At 48.1% G+C, this 18792-nt stretch overlaps 1 protein-coding gene across 2 annotated transcripts in view; it reads right to left on the bottom strand.

Moving 5' to 3' along the window:
- Positions 1 to 18792, bottom strand: part of TPD52 (tumor protein D52) — a 472585-nt gene that overhangs the window by 324479 nt on the left and 129314 nt on the right. For both annotated transcript variants that reach the window (XM_069621248.1, XM_069621249.1), the window contains exon 3: positions 11218 to 11366. In XM_069621248.1, coding sequence (XP_069477349.1) covers positions 11218 to 11366 — 149 coding nt within the window. The remainder of the gene's footprint in view (positions 1 to 11217; positions 11367 to 18792) is intronic.

The raw sequence follows: 18792 nt of genomic DNA on the forward strand, positions 1-18792 counted from the left end.
GATGCGCACTAACTGTCCCTTTTATCTTGCAGGTACAAGTTCGGAGCTTTAGAGAAGCTGAAGGGTGCTGGAATACCCACTGGATTCGGCGTGGGAAGGAGTAACGGCACGTGAGTAATAAAGTTGCCCAATGTCTTTAAATGCACCTTCTTTTGTCTTTCAGATGCGGGATGCAGCGCCGAAGGCCTCCGGAGCGTGCGAAGAGCTGGTAAGCTTTTGTCTTTCAGATGCCGGAATGCAGTGCGAAGACCTCCGGAGCATGCGAAGAGTAGGTAAGCCTTTGTCTTTCAGATGCCGGAATGCAGCGCGAGGCGTTGGTGACAGCCGATGGACCAGGTAAGAGATGCGCTGCCACTGAAGACCGTAGTGCTAACCTGTTCTTTCTTTGTCTTTACAGGTGCTGCTGAAGACTGGATTCCAGGATGGTAAGCCTTTGTTCCCTTAGGCCCAGGATCAGAAGCAGAAGACACGATGAGCGTTCTGCTGCAGAGAATGCAGAATCACGCAAAGCAAGATTCATCCATCGGGTGTGGTTTAAATAGCCTCCTGTAGTGCTTAGGTGTCTCCTTCCACAGCCACGCCTAAGAAAAGAGTTCCTGCTTTCCAGAAGAGTTCCAGTGTTCTGAACCTAGGGAGTGGCTCCTGCCCCACCCAACAGGAAAAGTAGTCCCAAACAGAAGAGGATCAGGGGTTCAACTGGCAGGTAAGTAAGCAGCATGGTCTGCTGCAGGTAAGTCCACCCAAGCATTATGAGCCCGGCGCTTCCAGCGCTGGGACTGGGCATCTTTATGAGCCTGGTGCCACTGGCGCCAGGACAGGGTCCAAAAGGTCCCTATTGGGACTGGCTGGCACTCGGAACCGGGGTTATGGGTCTGCTTCCAAGGGAGTCGGGCAAGTCCTGATCTTTTGGAAGCAGAGATCATGACAGCGGGCTGCAGGTAATTGGGGGTGGCGGGGCTGCTTGGCAGCAGCTGCTTCCCAGCTGTTTGGTGGGGGGCTGGGCCAAAGGTGTTGTGGCACGCTCCGGTCTGGTGGCGGATGTGCTTGGATCCTGGCTCGAGGTGGTGAATTTCTTGCGGGGGTGGGGGGCGTGCCCCAGTGCTCCTGGATGTGGTTCCATGTTCCCTTTCGCAGTCAGATGATGTGCCTGTGGGGAACAGTGAGGCAGGGCATCAGTAATGGGTGTGGATCCATCAGACAGACAACAATGCTAGTACATTCTGAGTCATGTGCTTTGTCATGGACATGGTGGGGACATGGCATGGTGCACACATTAATGTGTGGGGGATGCAGTGTGGGTGCATGTTTGTGCTGCGGCAATGGAGTGCGCAGTGTCTGTTGCCTGGAGTACTGGTGTTTAGCGGTTTGGGTGTTATGGGCATGCCACATGAGCTGTGTGACATGTTAAGCTTGATTGTGAGACGGATGTGTTTCACTTGTGACTGCTGCCTATGGCTGTTGCTGCGTCAATGGTGATTCAGCGTGAAGGGGCATGGTGGGTGTGACAAGTGTGTGACAGGTGTCATTGATGTGTGTATCTTGTCATGACTAGGCTTTGGCATGTGGTGGCACGACGGTGATGACAGCAGTTGGCCATTGTCATGATGATGGGTGTCTGTGTGCATACAGATGCTACTTGTGTGGCCAATACAGGGGGCATGTGGGATGTGTCAGTGGTGTTAGTTTTTGAGTTGCAGCCAAATACATTGTACATGTTTGAAACAAGGTTGTCGGTGTGCGGAATGGCAGCAGGGATCAGGTTCCATAAACTTGACATATTGACCTAGCCATTTGCATTGGGCCTACAAGTTGTGTCATGTGACTTTGGGGTTACAGAGACTCACTGGCATCATCGGATGTCGTACCTTCCACCTCCGCATCTCCAAATCCCTCTATGGCCTCCATGTGCAGGACGGTGCAGCACGTCTCCTCGCACACCTGCAGTTTGACAGGGGATGGTGCTCCCCCTCCTGTGGCCAGGCCTTGCGACGCTGTACATCAAGGTGACAAGGAGTTCGCGAACATGGACACGTATGTCAGCCCACCTCTTCTTGCAGTCTCGCACAGTCCGGGGTGTTGTCCCCACCGCTTTACGGGCAACATCCTCCCATATAGCCTTCTTACCTATTTGCACTTGGCGCCGCATATCTGTGCAAAATACTCCATCTGCGTGCTCCACAAGGGTGTCAGCCAGAATGTTCAGTTCAGGTTCACTTAACCTCGGCTTGCGGCGACAGACTACATGTTGCCTTGCAGACATGTCTCTCTGTGTTGGTAGCTGCTGAGATTTTGAGTAGCACTCCTGTGGACTGAGGCTTGCAATGGATTGTGTTTTTATAATGGCCGCCGGTGCATTTCCTGTTCTGGGGCGATGACGTTATTTCCTGTGCCGGAGTCAGAGTCTGTGTCAGCAAGGATGCCGATATAGGGGGTTTTGGGGCCGCTACAGGCATGCCAGTGCTACCGTTTCCGGCATGCCAGAATGCGCGTGCACGCTGACTCGGAATCTGCCGTAGATTCCGGCAGCAGTACTACATGGACACGGTAGCACCGGCATGCCAGTATTTTTTATTTTTTATTGGCTAACTAGTAATGAGACCCTATGTCTCACTTAAATTTAGGAGCTTATACTTCAACTCTTAACATGCAACAAATCTCCTTTTAGTCCCCTTCAATAAGTAGCACTTTGATGGAATGTCCTAGCATTTCAATGGAGTTCACTTCAGTTATGGTCTTATTGTGCTCCAGGAACCTTTGCTTCCAGTTCTGGCCATCAGGAATAATTTGTACATCCACCTTCCTAAGCTCCTCCACGCACCCATTCAAATCCTAACTTTCTGTTCCTGGACCTCCCTGCCCTCAGTCTGGCCTGTCTGTGCTTCTATGTTTCTTCCCCTTCTTTTCCCGGTCTCTTCCTACTCATTGGCCCTACAGTAGTTGGCCTACCCTACATACTCTGACCTTTCCAATTGGTTTCCCCAAGTTTGGCGGCGAGCGTCCACCAATGCGAGTTTAGAGTGGGAACCTCAAGTGCTCCAGTGGCTCTGTTCTCCTACTTCCTCTTGCTGTCAAACCACTTCCACGTTTCAACTTATCCACCCGTTTTGGTGTGTACGTGATCACATCCTTGCTGCTCATGGCGTCAGTGTCAGATTGTGCTGGACATCGGTTACATTCAATCCTCCATGCGGGACTTGTGTCAAACTCTTCTAGCCTTGTGGTGTGGTGGGTTGCCTCCAGTGATAAAACACAGTGTAAAATACTCCTGCTTCACAGATTTTCCAGGAGAGAAACTTGGACATCTTCTATTTGGACTAAAATGGGGTATGGAAGAGAGTAAAGGCTCAGGATTTTGGTGGTGCTTTCCACTCGAGTAGCCGACTGAAACATGTAATGGTTGTAAGGATATTAACCATCTCAATACCTTCATAGTTTTGGCTTTGTTATGGGACAACCAGACCAATGTGGAATAATCAGTCACAAGGGTGAAGTGATTAGTGTGGGAGAGCCTTGACAGCCAACTTGATTGCCAACCACTCCTACATCATGGTGGAATAGTGGGTTTCCCATAAAAACTATTTCCACCTGATGAAAAAATGGGCTTCTCTGCTCCATCCCTCGTTTGCGAGACAACTGCCCCTAACTGTACCCTACACCCTCCTATTTGTATGCATAAGATTTGGTTAAAAAGCTTAACTGAGACTCGAGGATGACAGTGCCCTTGTTGGATCCTGGAAAGCACTCACTGCAGGCTAACTCCACCTCACCCTGTTAGGTGTGCTTTTAGATCCGCTGAAAGATAGGAATGGATGGAGATGTGTGGAATAAACCTCTGGTAGAATCTTATCAGCCCAAATAAGGACCAGGAAGGTTTCTTTTTCTATGATAGTGGCCATCTTGGATGCCCTGAACTTTGTTTATTTTAGGGTAGATTACACAACTCCCAAAATTATTTTCCATGTATCTGACTGAGAGTTCACTTAGCAGGATTGGTTGTGAGACCATCATCTCAAGGTTGAAACAAACAATTCTGAGTTTTTAAGTGATTCTTTCAGGTTGCACTATGAATTATCACATCACTGTATGCTCGAGACTATTCTCAATAGTATGTGAATTTGCTGGTGGGTGAATGTCACCGCTAAAATTCAGCCTGCCAGTTTTTCACCCAAAGCATGTAAAGGGTGCGAGTAAATATGGTGGTGGAAGGAAAGAAAGGCAGGCAGCGGTAAGCAGTGCCCACCTATATTTAAAAAAAAGGTGAATGACGCCAGCAAAGTTTTTACCTGAGGCATTCACCTGCTGGCAAAATTACATTTGTGACGAGAACGGCGTGCAGAGACACAAAGCAGAGAGAAGTTTGGCGCATCCTTGTCGTGGGAAGCTGGAGCTGCCAAATGAAGAGGAAGGCAAAGTGGGAACCAAGCACCTAACAGTACACAGTCCCAGTCAATGGGCCGAGAGCAAGGAAGACAGTTGCACGTGAGGAATGCTGAAGCCACCAGTGAAGACCGTTAAGTCCAGGGAGAGCGAATAGTTTACCGGGGCGCTTCAGGGCAAAAACTGCATACCATTAACAGCGCGAGAGAGCCGAATTAAAGGAATTAAAATAATTGATACTGATACAAACATTGTTAAGGGCCTCACTAAAGGAAGTGAAATCATTGATACTGATATGAACAGTGTTAAGGGTCTGTGGCACAATACTTGTAAAGTATTTGGGAGAAGACTCTTCCCTTGAGTCTCCTTTAAGCACACAGTTATTTTCTTTCAATCTCTGGATATCAGTTATCCTTAGTATGGTTCTTCTCTTTTCCATTGCTTATCACAGTTTCTCAATTTCAAGGATGGGTTTTTAAACCCTGAGCTTCCTCATTCCTCTTCCTACCCTTGGTGTACTCTCCTACCAGGTTATTGTAACTTTGTTACAGATCCTTAATAGGGGTATGGGTTTTGTATTGATTATCACTGTTCCACAATTTCAGCTCACTTCTCTTCTGTTCCCTAGTTTACTTTCCTGCCAGGGTATCACAACTTTATTACTTTGGTGCAGGTACCAGACTTGCACACTGCCAAGTCTATATTCCTCCCAGGGCTTTTTGTGTTCCTTCATGGGTGTGAGTCCCAGACTCAGTGTTAAGGAAGTTTGTGTTGCAACAACAAATACCGAACCTGGAAAACAGAACGGAGGAAGCAGAGGGATGAGCCAGGAGGAATAATGTGCGAATTATTGGGCTCCCGGAAGGAGAGGAGCGCGCAATCCCAATGGTCTTCATTGAGACTATGCTGCTGCAGGAAATAGGCCCGGGGGTCCTCACGCAGGGCTTCATGGTGGAGCAAGCACAGAGAGCTCTGACAAGAAGGCTGCCACCCGGATACTCAACTATAAAGATAGAGAGCAAATCCTGGAAACATTTTCGCAAGGGCGGCATGATCAGAAGAGTGTCGGCTAACATCATGGCATACCCAGACTATACACTTCTGATGCAAAAGCAGAGGATGAACTATACAGCAGTGAAGAAGAGATTGCGGGATGCGAACATTAAGTACATGCTGCTGTACCCAGCCAAATTGAAAGTCCTATACAAAAGCCGAGCTATCTTCTTTGAGACTCCAGAAGAGGCGAGTAAATGGATGGATGGATGAAGCGAACTTGATGGACGAGGCGGATGAACAGCCGAGAGGTAAAATTGACAAACGGGAGGGTAAAGCCTAACCAATGTGTAATTATGTGGATACACGTCCATAAGACATTATTGAGCACGTTTGTAAAATGGAAAGTCGTAAATGTTGTTACAGGAATGTTTAGCAAGCAGGAACCACTGGTGTCGGGCCTCACGAGGACTGCACGAGGAAGAATCAGTCTATACCCCCATACTAGATTAGATTAGTTAGGATACTAGCAGTTACCTATCCTCCTGCTGCACCCCGAACTCTGGTACTAGTACCTTAGATAGGGGTGAGACGCGGAGATGCCTGAGCACATAATATGGAGTTGGGCAATTGTTGGGAAAGGGGCCGGGACGGCAGTTGGGTAGGTTAGAGGGGAATTGGCCTACAGATACGCACAAGGGTGGACTAGGGAATGCAATGGGTGGAGAATGAGAGCGAGGACCATTAGATAGGATGGGGGAACTTAAAATAGCAACCTGGAATGTCACAGGCCTGAACAGCTACATTAAGAGAAATAGGGTAATGGCATATCTGAGATGCAAGAAAATAGATATAGCTCTCCTGTAAGAAACTCATCTTACTAAGGAAAGGCAAGATACCTTGGCACGGAAGTGGGGGGAGTGACCCTGGGCTCAACATATTCAGCATATGCCAGAGGGGTCTTAATATAGATGGCACTGACAGTCCCATTCAAGGTCCTTCAGACCTTCCTGGACACAGATGGTAGAATGATAGTATTACAGGGAATGGTGGAAAACAGGTAAATATGTGTTATTAATATGTATGCTCCAAATCACGACACAGCAACCTATTTTAGATCCCTATACCCCAAGATAGGCTTGTACAGTGAAAGTGTGTTGATATGGGGGGGTGATTTTAACTGTACTTGGACCCGACAATGGATAGATTGAATGGCAAATTCACTTATCCAGCCCCTTCAGCAAAAGCTCTAAACAAACTATTACACGCATTCCAGTTGGCTGATCTATGGCGGACAATGTGCCCGCAGGGCAGAATATACCCTCATTATACGGCTCCCAAGAACCTCTACAGAGGTTAGATTATGTGTTTGCAGGAGAAGAAGCACTGGGAGAGTTCATAAGGGCTGAATGTAAAGCAAGAGTCCTCTCAGACCATGCCCCTTCTGTTGGTTATGTGGCAGTTCCTCCCCACCCCCAACCCCTAGCTAGGATCCCGACATGGAGAGACTGAGGGTTGAGGCACTTAAAGATGCAGGGTTTCGGGAACACCTGAGGTGAAGGAATATTTCGAGCACAATACAGGCAGTGTGGAATCTGCAGGTACACTGTGGGAGGCATTTAAATTAGTGGCGAGAGGGGCGGCTATTGCAAAATCGAAAGGGTTGCAAGATGTCATTACACTGGATCTACAAAAAGCAGAAGACAGACTAGAAGCCATAGAGCAAGCAGGAGATAGGTCCCTAAAGAAGGCTAAGGAGGTGTCCCCCCTGCAGCAAGAATGTCGAGAACACTTGAAAAGACTAAGCAACACAGCTACAGGAAATATGTGGAGAGACAGCATGGAGAAGGGGACACGCCCAGGCGCCTGCTAGACTTACTGGATAGAAATGAGAGTAAACGAGAGAGAATTAGTGTGATTGTGGGAAGGGACGGTGTATTGTGCGAGACGCAGGACGGGGTGAATAAATGTTTTTATGATTATTACAAGCAGCTGTATGAGGAAACCTCAAGAGTGTAACATGTCAGAGGTAGAAGAAGTATTATCAGAGATTAGTTTGCCCAGGCTAAACAAGGATGAGAAAGACAGGCTAGAAAGCCCCATCACCATAGAAGAACTAGAGTATGTGATAAAGGATCTACCGATGGGCAAAGTCCCAGGAGCGGATGGGCTTCCCAGTGAATTCTATAAAGAATATATGGTGGATGCCCGAGCTCCACTTCTAGCAATGCTGAACAAAGCGTTGAACACGGGCAGGCTGCCCGGGTCTTTGAGAGAGTCGATAATTGTTCTCCTTCTTAAACCAAACAAGCCGGTTACGGACTGTGGCTCATATAGGCCCCTTTCACTATTGAATCAAGATGGGAAGATTCTTTCAGCTTTAATGGCAAACAGGCTTAAGCCGACCATCGCCAAGCTTATGCATGGCCTGCACAGAAATATTACAAATAACCTGAGAAGATTAAACCAAATAATGGATTGTACCCAAGGAGATACTTAACAGTTGGCAGTGGCGTCACTCGATGCAGTCAAGGTGTTTGACTCAGTCTGATGGCCTTGGCTATTAGCGGCACTAGAGAGGTTCGGTATTGGACCCACGTAATTCAAGTTGCTGTATAATGAACCGATAGCGAGGGTCAAAACAGGCACAATCATCTCAGAATAATGGATATGGGCCACTGGAGCCTGGCCGGAGGAGGAGCTCCTCTCACCTGCTGGGTACTGGCTGATGGGGTCTCCGAGCCCTGCAGCAGTCTCCCGCCTCGCTCGTATGGATTCCTGCCATCAAGACCGCCTGCCGAACCTCTGACAGGGGTCACAAAGGTCCCTTCTCTCCCGCGGATGCAGAAATCATTGCTGGGCAGTCAGAGGAGCCCCGTCGTCTATGCCACTGCGGCTGATGGCCTCGCCACCTGGCGATCACTCCTGGTGGCTGCCCAATGCATGGGCGCTCACCAGTCCTTTGTTGCTCTGGGATACGCTTTGGACGGCCCCAGCCGCCATATTGCCTGGCGCTCAGACTTCGAATGTCTCCGGCAGCTCAATCCTGCATCTGCCAGCATCACCACTGCATCCTTAGGCACTCCACATTTTTGGGGACCCACCAAGGCGTCCAAAAGCTCTGGCTGGCCCTGGATGATGGGAGGGCAGAGGATAACGGGCAGTGGAACACCGAGCTCACCCAGGGCACGTCACTGTGTGTCCTCGCTGGCCATGCCCCCCCCCCCCCCAAGGAAGATCTCTTTAAAGAAGTTGAGGACCCATGCCCTCAAGTCGGGCCCTTCAGCAGATTCTTCCAGGTCCCGAATTCAGAGGTTCTCCCGCCTGTGCCTGATTTCCAAATTCGTAACGTAGCCATTTGTGATGACTGCAATATAAACATGGTTAAAAGAATATCCCAGATCTCTGTTATTGACTTTCCTTGATGAAACCGAACAATCAACTTCAGTTTACTCATGTAAATCTTTTGCTCCCAATCAAATGTATTCAACTGCAGAAAATTCAACACAAAACAGAAGACGGCATCCATTTTGAGAACAAGACTAATCGGAATACACATTGGCCCTCATTACGACCCTGGCAGTAGGGGGTTAACGGCGACGGTAGGGCTGGTGGCGCCATTAACCCGATACCACCTCATTACGAGGTCCACTCGCAGGACCCGCTAAGGACGCCTGGTTTTACCAGACGTCCTTAGGTACTTAGCGGGTCCCGAGAGCTGTCCAGCATTCTAACAACGGGCCCGCTGTTAGCATGCTCCCCATGGGGGCTCAATGGGAATGGGAATGGGATGGACCGGGTCCAGGTTCCTTGAATGGGGAAATACCGGGCCCTCCAAGGTCGGAATGGCCCGGTATTTCCCCATTCAGGGAACCCGGACCCGGGTTTGGAGGTAGCCAAGTCCTTATTAAAAGCATGGCTACCTCCAAACTCGTAATGAGGCTCATTGCCTTTTTATCAGCATCCAGAGGGGAAGAGGGGAAGAAATTCTTTATTTTGCTGCAAGCATCAAAATGGAATGTTGACAAGGCCATTGCCAGGGATCAGGCTGAAGCGGGTGGTAACAGCTGTTACAAAAAGTGCTGCTGGCTTTTTTCAACATTCCAATGTTTGCCAGTGCAGTACTGCAATACTTTGAAGGGTGTTCCATGCTGATTGAAGACACCAAGCTCTAGTTGTCCTTTTGCCCTTTCTACATTACACACGTTTGAACAAAGATGTAGAAAAAGAAAGTCCTTTTCAAGGTGCCTTTCACAGTCAACGTGCTCACCATTTGGTGCAGGGCATTGCATCTCTTCCGCTTTGAGTATGTACTGTGGGAGGTTCTTGGATTGGGATGCACATGGTATGGGGGTTGGGGGGAGAGTCAAGGATTGGGATGCACATGGGGTTAAGTCCAAGGAGATGCAGGAGGGAAGCTGGGTTGTGTAGCACTAACTTGGGATACCATATTGAAAGATATAGACTCTGGACCGGAGAGTCAATTGTGGTTTGGGTTAACAGGTTCAGAGGGTCTAACCTTTCAGCAACAACCACTCCCAAAGGCTCAAAACCCCAAGGCACATAACTGGGTTGTGGCTCGGTAACACCTGTTACAGGATGTCATCTTGTGCTGAAAAGCTGTAATAACTATACTAAAGGTATGGGATGGAATCAAAGCGTCTTCTGCTGCAACAAGCTCTTGCAGTAAACAAAAGCATGACCTATGCTACCACTCATAGTTTAACTGTGACTACTTGTACAAATGCTCTATGCTCTCTGCTTCTAGCTCTGGCAGAAGGAAGCTGGTTGCCAACGGAGGTAGGTTCTGTGGATTTTTTTTGTGTAATTGGTGCAGGTTTTCTGCAACCCCACTCCACTAACACCAAAAGTATCTCAGTGTTGCAAAGCTTTTAGTGGGTTCGAGTAACAAGATTAATAACCTAGCATACATTTTATTTTGTTTGCAGAGTAGAAAGGTAACAGTGCGCTTAACAGACAGATGCAAAGAAGGACAAGGACAGTCTATTCATCTTTACTTCAGCGACCACTATGCTGGTAAAACGTGAAGGGAGTATGAATGGTCTCAGGAAAGTGAAGCATGGCAGCCTTCATTCATTCCATTGGGCTTCATTACAAGTCTGCCGGTCCGGAAATAATGGTGCTGGTAGCAACATACCGGCACCCTTTCAAGACCGGCAGACTACTGTGTTGGCGCTGTTGCGTGTGGCAGGTCTGACCTGTCAGACGCAACGGCCCTGGTATGCACAGTTGTCACAGAAGCACCAGCACCAATACTAACGGTGCCGATGCTTCCGAGTCCACATTCCCATTAAGTCCTATTGACTCCATGGGAATGAGGAATGGGGATTTACACTTTCTGCTGCCAGATACCCTGAGCCGCCGGGACATACCGGGATCTCAAGCAGCAGAAACGGTGTTACGAGTCTGGCGACAACCCACCGGTAGCAACGGCGTGCTACCATCGGACTAATAATGAGGCCCATTGTCTTTCAAAACTGTTATTATCTACTTTACCAAAAGGAATATCAAGTTGTCTTGAATATGTCATACATATGGAAGGTGTGAGTAAAGGTTACATCTTCTTAGGGTTGGAAAGGCCAATTAAACTACAAGGAACCTACTGCAGAGGACAGTTTCTTTGGGTGAATTATCTTGGTGTTGCCAACATACTGTTTCGGAAGATCACTGCAAACTGTACCTAATTTAGGACACTAAATGTGATCACTTGTCAGACCAAATTACAAAAAAAAACATTAATTTGAGCAAAACATCCACTTTCAAGAACTGTAAATAGGAAACATTTTGTGGTAATATGCAGATAGTGTCATTTTTTTGTGAACATACACATTAGTAGAAGCAACATCCTGAAAGCCTTTGGAAATATTTTGCTTCAGCTCAGTCAGTGCGGTGACTCCCAGTTTTCTTTTAATTTCTGCAAGATGTTTTTCCTTGGCGGCCAACACCTGGGAAAGTGTCTGGATTTCATCTTCTACCTATGGAAACATAGAGAAAGAATCATTAGCACAAGAGTGGACAAGATTAGAATGCTCACCAAATTGAAGAATTATTAGATTTCCTACAGTAGCCAAAAATAACACTAAATATCTAGGAATTTACTGTAAAATGTAAAGTTTAAACATTTTCAGTCATGTTTGAAACAAATGAAAATCAGATTGTTTTGTGATTCATATATTTACTGCAAAATATCTCTCCAGACTAATACGAAGTTGATTATGAATAATGCAAATACAGAGTGCAATGACCAGATTACAATACAATACCTGGACTAATACCAAATAACCCTCTACAGGAAACATATACCAAATATTGTGCCTCAACAGAAAACATTAATGTAACCAATATTTGAAAAATAAATATGTCTCTAATTGCCTATGAAGCAATAGCAACGAAAAACAAAAACGTCAAAATATTCCAAAACTGTGATGCAGCAGTAAAGCAGACGTTTTGATTGTAGCCTCTTTGAACAGGAGAATATTGAAGAAAGCCGCACAATTCATCCGAAACATTGAGAAGAGGCAAACTAAAGGTGCAATGCAACGAAAGACAGCACATTTCAGATTCTAGATGCTGACCAGTATCCACTTATGGAGGCAGGGAATAATTTTAAGAAACACTAGCCAGGTTTTGCTGGTTAAACCCACCTCTTAGTGGAAGACCGTTGAAGGAGATGCATGCAAAGCCCTGGGATCCAGATTATGAAATGTTCTCCCATCGGACAGTCCAAGATGACCCACTCATATTTGGAAAAAACCTAAATAGCACCTTTCCATCTCTGAATCCCTCCCATGTTCATTAATCCTGGCTATCTGCTAACTTCATGCCAAGGTTTATTCCATCGTGTCAGGTCTCAAAATCGGCACTCGCAACTAGCATTAGCAAGTCATTATTGACCCGTAGTGAGTACAAAATGGTGTGTTGTATGATGTGGAGAACTGATGGGGAACGTGACTTTATGACTAGCTGGTAGCTTTCCACTTGACACTTTTACCACTGATGTACAGCATATGAAAAAAACACCTACTAATTGAGATTGATATAAAAATGAATCGAGAAATTGTTGAAATCAGGAAAGAGCTAGAAATCTACAGACACAATTGCGTCAATGAAGGAGAGCAATGCACGCAGAGCTTAATCACACACTCAAGTGCACACTTTGGTGATGCCTTACAAACCCCCTGGATCAGCACCATTTTTGCGATGCTGTCAATGGGGGTCATTCGAGGTTGGAGGTAAGTAACTGTCTTTACCGGCATGGAGCAAATAACGTGTCCATGTAGGTAAGAGCCCACTAATAGAGGGCCATTACGACCTTGCGGGCCCGAGCTTGTCGCCATGCCGGTAACGACATTACCGGCATGCCGCTAAAGCCCCGAAAAAGGGCCTTGGCGCAATCAACTAAAGCGTAGATTGCACTACCGGCATGAATCAAGACGGCATTAGCGGTGACCGCTATCAGCGGTCACCGTAAATAAGCGGAACCGGAAGTAGCGTCATCGCACAGGAACGGGAAAGAGCATGGCGGTTATCTTTAAAAACACAATCCATTGCCATCCACAGCAGCCAGGACCTGCTGGATACTGCTGTGTGTTAGATCCTAAACACTAGAACACCACAATGCCCAAGGCTGTGAAGAAGGGCGCCTCCCGCCAGCGCAAGGAGTGCTTTAATGAAGATGAGCTGACCATGCTCACGGAGACCCTAGAACAAAATGCAGATGTCGTGTTTGCCCAGAGCATGAAGAGGGAGGCCATAATATGCAAGAAGGAAATCTGGGCACTTGTGGCGCAAAAAGTAAGCGCGGTCGGTAACACCCCCCGCACTATCAAGGACTGCAGGAAGTGGTGGGACGACTTGCGGCTGCGAGTCTGCAACATACTCTCGGCCAACAGGAGCCAGGCAATGTCAACTGGCAGAGGAGCAAGCTCCCCCATAAAGATGTCCCGATGGGAGGACATATGTGCTATCCTGATGAGCATGGCGTCAATAGAAGGTGTTGCAGACATGGAGTGTGGCTCCACGTCATCGGCGGACGGAGGGGCGTGTCCTAAGAAAACACTGTAATGCAGAGTGTGATGATAGTCCACCACTATGTCTGTCTAAAGAGGCAAGCCATGGCCCAATACACACACATTCCCAGCAAAGTTGTTGTACGCAGCACAGACACATGCAGATGCCTGCAGCAAGGCAATGCCATACTGTACACAAACCACACTAAGATGTCAATGGCATGAGTCACACTGCATGCAGGCCCCAAGAAATATGCATGTCACATACCATATGTCTACCCCAACATGAGTGACCACTGACAGATCCCTGAATTACCCACCCATGTAGCAAGCAACGTGATCATCCAAACTCAACTGTCTATTACCCTCTAACGTGTAGATGAGCATTTATACAAATGTATGCATGATGCTTATCAAACCATCACTCATGCCGTCCCTCTCTTCGACCCCCACAGGCTCAGACCATGACAGTGAGGCGCGGGACTCACCCCCACAGCCAACAACACCTGGAAGAGGGCCCGGGATGAGGCCAACAGGCCTTCCACCTCAAAGGCCTAACCCAAGGCCCGCCATGCACCAACAAGGAAACCACCTACAGATGCCACAACACTGGTGCCGCCAAGGGCAGTCGAGATGGAAGCCGCAACCCCTGTCCCACTGCCACAGGACACAACTGATGCTCCACACTTAGCAGAGTCCAGCTCAGTCGGGGAGGTGGCAGCCACAGCACCCCTGACTCAGGCGGAGGCGCAGGAAGAGGTGTGGGTGCCTGTGGAGGACGACTCCTCAGAACAGCCCCGCACACCAAGTCCATCACCATCCCCCAGATCACATCTTTGGAGTCTGACCACGCCACCATCCCGGAGCAGTCTGGGGGGGGATTATAACCAAGGGGCCATGAGTCCCATAGTGGAGCCCATCGAAGTCCAACATGACACCCAAGCACCCTCCACCTCCACAGGTGTACCGACGGGGCCGCAGCGTCATGAGGAGCTGACTGCCCTTGTGAGTCAATTTGTGAATGACAATGCCCAGGCAAGGCAGGAGTGGCGTGAAAACACTGCCTCTCTGGGCAAGATCTTTGCAGACAATACAAGCCGACTGTGTGAGGAGGTATCCGCCCTGCGGCAGGTCCTCAGCCGCATCGCTGATGCTATGGAGGCAGAACGTCCGGCATGCACCCCAGATGGAGCAGGCATCCACACCATCGTCCTCCAGCTCTACACAGACCAGCCCACTCCGCAGGTCGTTACGCACCCTGCGCCAGCCGGACATGCTGCCACCAGGTCCAGGGAGTGCCAAAAAGTAGACTGGCCAGCCTGATGAAGGCATTAGACACTTGTTGGGACATGTGTGGGAGAGTTGTGGGGAGAGGCGGAGGGGGGTGATGGTGTGTGGGGGAGTTGTTGGGGAGAGGGCGGTGGTAAGGGTGGTGTAGGGTTAGTGCACTTTCATTTTCATTGTAAATTTCAATACACCCGTTGTGTTAAAAGAAAGACTTGAGTGGACATTTATCATTGCGCATGTGTCATTTATTCAAATACAGTGCATAGTGAACATGTACATGTACCCCCACACCCAGTACCCTCTATCCAACTATCATGTCACCCTCTGCAGCCATGTGTGTCAGAAATATTGTGCAATCACTGACTGACACACAGCACGTCCCTCCTGTGCATCGCCACCACTTCTTCATCCCCTTCATCATCACCAGGTGGTTGCAGTTCAATGTCAGGGGGCAGGGGTACGTTGCCTCGGATACACATGTTGTGCAGCATGAGACATGCCATGATGATCTTGGCCACCTTCTCATGCCTGTAGGAGTGCCCCACCCGATGGGCTATGGCAGCGAAACCATGCCTTCAACAAGCCAAAGGTCTGCTCAATCACCACACGGGTACGGGTGTGGGATCGATTGTAGTCCTCCTTGTGCCTGTTCTGTGGGTTTCGGACAGGGATGAAAAGCCACAGCATCAAGGGATAGCCACTGTCACCTGCATGGGAGGCAAAAAAAGGTATATGTCAGTCGATTGATGATGGACAGCTGTACTAGTCACACATGCCGGCAGATTATCGTTGGTTACATGCACATGTCCCTGGTTGTATGCATGCCATTTTTAGGCCCTCTATATGTCCTGTGCCATGGAATAATGGTGTGGGTTGCATCTTCAGGATGATACACGGTGTGCTCTGCCGTCTTGTAGCGCATGCATTGTGTACGCATACAACTGTGTTTGTGTCAATTTAGTGATGTGTTGTGTTCTGTGTGATTTTCTGACTGGAAGCGTTGGCAGTAGGCTCTGCAATATTAGGCATTCAGCACTGATTTGTTCCATGGTGACATGCAGCATTCCTGTGGTTGTGGCAGCATGTGACTGACAGTGGATTCTCTTGGTGGTTCAGTCCAATGCTCTCCCATGGATGCTTGTCCTGTGTGGTGATTTGCTGGAGACAGCAACATAGTGCATATTCACTGCATGTTGCTGGATGGTGTTACGGAGGGTGATGTCTGCTGATGAATGGTGCACGTGTTGTGGGATGTGGGGTGGTTTACTGTTAGTCATGTTGTGATAGGTGTCGACCTTACTTCATTCCTATGCGATTTGGGTGTCATGTTCTGTTTGGGATGCTTTGGGGCACAGTGTTTACTGATGTGCACATCGTGCTGTCACATAAACATTGACACCAGGGTGGAGTGTGCATCTCTCCCATTTCACTGCCATGTGCCTGTCATGCAACTTACCAAGCAGCCAGGCACGTCGTCCAGCATGTCGCTCCGAGAAGCATGGTAGCGTGGAGTTCAGCGGGACCATTGAGTCATGAGTTGATCCGGGATATCGGCACAACAATGTGTGATGATCTTGCTGGCGTCGCATACCATCTGCACATTGATGGAGTGGTATTGCTTGCGGTACACCACCTCCATGGCATGCGGGACCACCAACTCCACGTGGGTGCAGTCGGGGGCACCTATACAATTTGGCATGCCTGTCAGTGCATGGAAGCCAACTTTTGTTTCAGAAATCTCCTGGGGAGTCTGTGGTAGGGATGTGTAGTCCCTTGTGTGCTTGAGGAGGGCATCCAGCACTTGATTCAGAATGAGAGAAAATAAGGGTTGTGATATGCCATGCATGTGCCCCATTGTGCGCTGGTAGGTGCCTGTGGCAAGGAAGTGCAGCACAGACACTACCTCCAGTAGAGGGGGAATGGTGGTGCGTATTTCAATGAGGCCGACTATGTCATCGTGTATCATGTCCACGATGGTGATGGTGTCCCGGTCAAGACGGTACAGGGTGTGGATCTGCTCAGGGGTTAAGTTGAAAGGAGCAGCTCTGATGCGAGGTATTAGGGGCTGCCTGCGTGGTTACGCTGGCTGCACTGGTGGGGCATGCTGGGCCTGTCTCACCCTCCTTCTCCTGCTGCATCTCCTCTGTGGTGCCTGCTGTTGCTGTTGTTCTTGCTGGTGTTGCAATGCAAGCATGTCCTCCAGCTCCAGTATTGCTACTACTACTGGAATCATCTTGGTGTGGGAAGGGGTGTGGTGTATGGGTGTGCTCCTTTTGTACTGGCCCAGACTTCATTGCCTCCACCTGTGCTGATAGTGTGCACCTGTGGCAGTTGGGAACACTGCACATAGCATTTTACGGTTGGTTCTCAATGCTGTTATTTACGGCATGCCGGTATCCACTATATTGCGCCTTTATGATGCCAGTATTTGCTTGTCCGCCTGACTTGTGATTTACTCCCTTTAACGGCATGCCGCTATTGCCGGTATGATGGCCCACGTGCCCGCGCCTATGCCGCTATTAGAGGCACCGTTATTTACAGTACCGCTAATAGCGGTGACTTAGGTCGGAATTGCCCGGAGCAGTATGCGATGCCGGTAATCCTTTACTGGCATCGTTTTTCCATTACCTCCAACCTCAGAATGACCCCCAATGTCTTGCTCGTTGCGTCAGGTCAGGAATGAGAGTTGGACACAAGTTTGTCATGTTTTTGGTTAAAGACTTTTATTGAAAACAAAAGGGTTAGGAAAAGGACTCTCTGACCCTGCTCTATGGATCTGTCTGAGTCAGGATGTCAAAATCAAAACCATCCTTGTATCCAAAGTTCTATTCTGACCCTCACCCTATAATCTAAACTATAAGGCAAAACAGGAAATGTCTTTAACCTTTAGTGATTGCAAAAATGTTTGAAAAAGGAAGGATAAACAGCTCCATTATAAAAGTTCTCCAAGTGTGAAAAAACCTTGGTTTCAGAGGGTAATTCTCTTCCCCCTGGATTTCTCCTCAACACAAATAATGCTTGGTTCAACAGTTCTTTGTGTCTTTCTGGTCCACAACAGTAATGTTATTTACAAAGTTGTTTAGCTTTCTTTCATCAAATTCCTTTTGTCTTATGAACACAGTTCTAGATTTCTTTTTGTAGATTTGCAATTGCCTGTTGTACTCTCCTGCCAGGACTTTGTATTTACACACACACTGGTCGCTCCCTGGTTTACTCGCCTGCCAGGACTTCTTATTCATATGCAATGTTCCTTTTTTATTTCCACAATGGTGTATACCTTCTTTGATATATTAAATCTCCTTGATACATCATTTGCTTCGGTTTCCCCACATATATATATTCTATACAATCATATCTTGTTAGGGGTCTTATGTGTAACATGCTTTCTTGTTTCTTGTTCAGATTCTGTATTTCCTCTCCTTCTTTGGTTTTAATTATTTAATAAGGACAGTCCGAATCTGGTGCTGTCGCTGAAACTCTGCACGTTCCCCACAGTGTTTGGGCTGACTCACTGGCTCTTGTTAGCATTCCCGTCCCTGGTCGTGCCCAAGTGGCAAATGTGCACCGCTTGCTCTCGCCTGTGGACTGCTTTCGCTTCTCTTTCGTTGTCTCCCGCAGGCTTGCCTCAGCACGCCGGTCTCGTTCCTGTTCTCAGTACATAAAATGTTGCCTTTCCGTGGTTGCTGTATGCCCAGGAGCTTTTCTCTGCCTGCTGGCGTATCTGTGGTACGACCTGCAGCATTTCTCTTGTCCCCTTCTGATAAGCCGCTTGGCCTGGACACTCCAGTTCACGTGTCCGGGCCTCACAAGTGTTACGGATGAGAGCCACACCTTTTTCCAAGCAACCGCAGCAGCCATCTCTCTCATGACTTGATCTCTGGTCTATAAATCACCCGTTTGCAGGTGTACTTTGAAAACAACTAGCACACTTATTGAGCTTAGTGCTTCTTTCATTCTATATGGCTCTTTCCCTCCTCCTCGTTCCGGTACTCTGTAATTGTAGGGGAAAAGTAGTCCATTATTGCAGTGACACAGATTACTTGAAGTCATTTTCAACATTTCCAACATATAAACCAGTTCTATATGATGGATAATTAGAACTGGA

The sequence above is a fragment of the Ambystoma mexicanum genome, chromosome 5q (genome assembly GCF_040938575.1).
Source record: "Ambystoma mexicanum isolate Mex_15411 chromosome 5q, UKY_AmexF1_1, whole genome shotgun sequence".
Taxonomy (NCBI): domain Eukaryota; kingdom Metazoa; phylum Chordata; class Amphibia; order Caudata; family Ambystomatidae; genus Ambystoma; species Ambystoma mexicanum.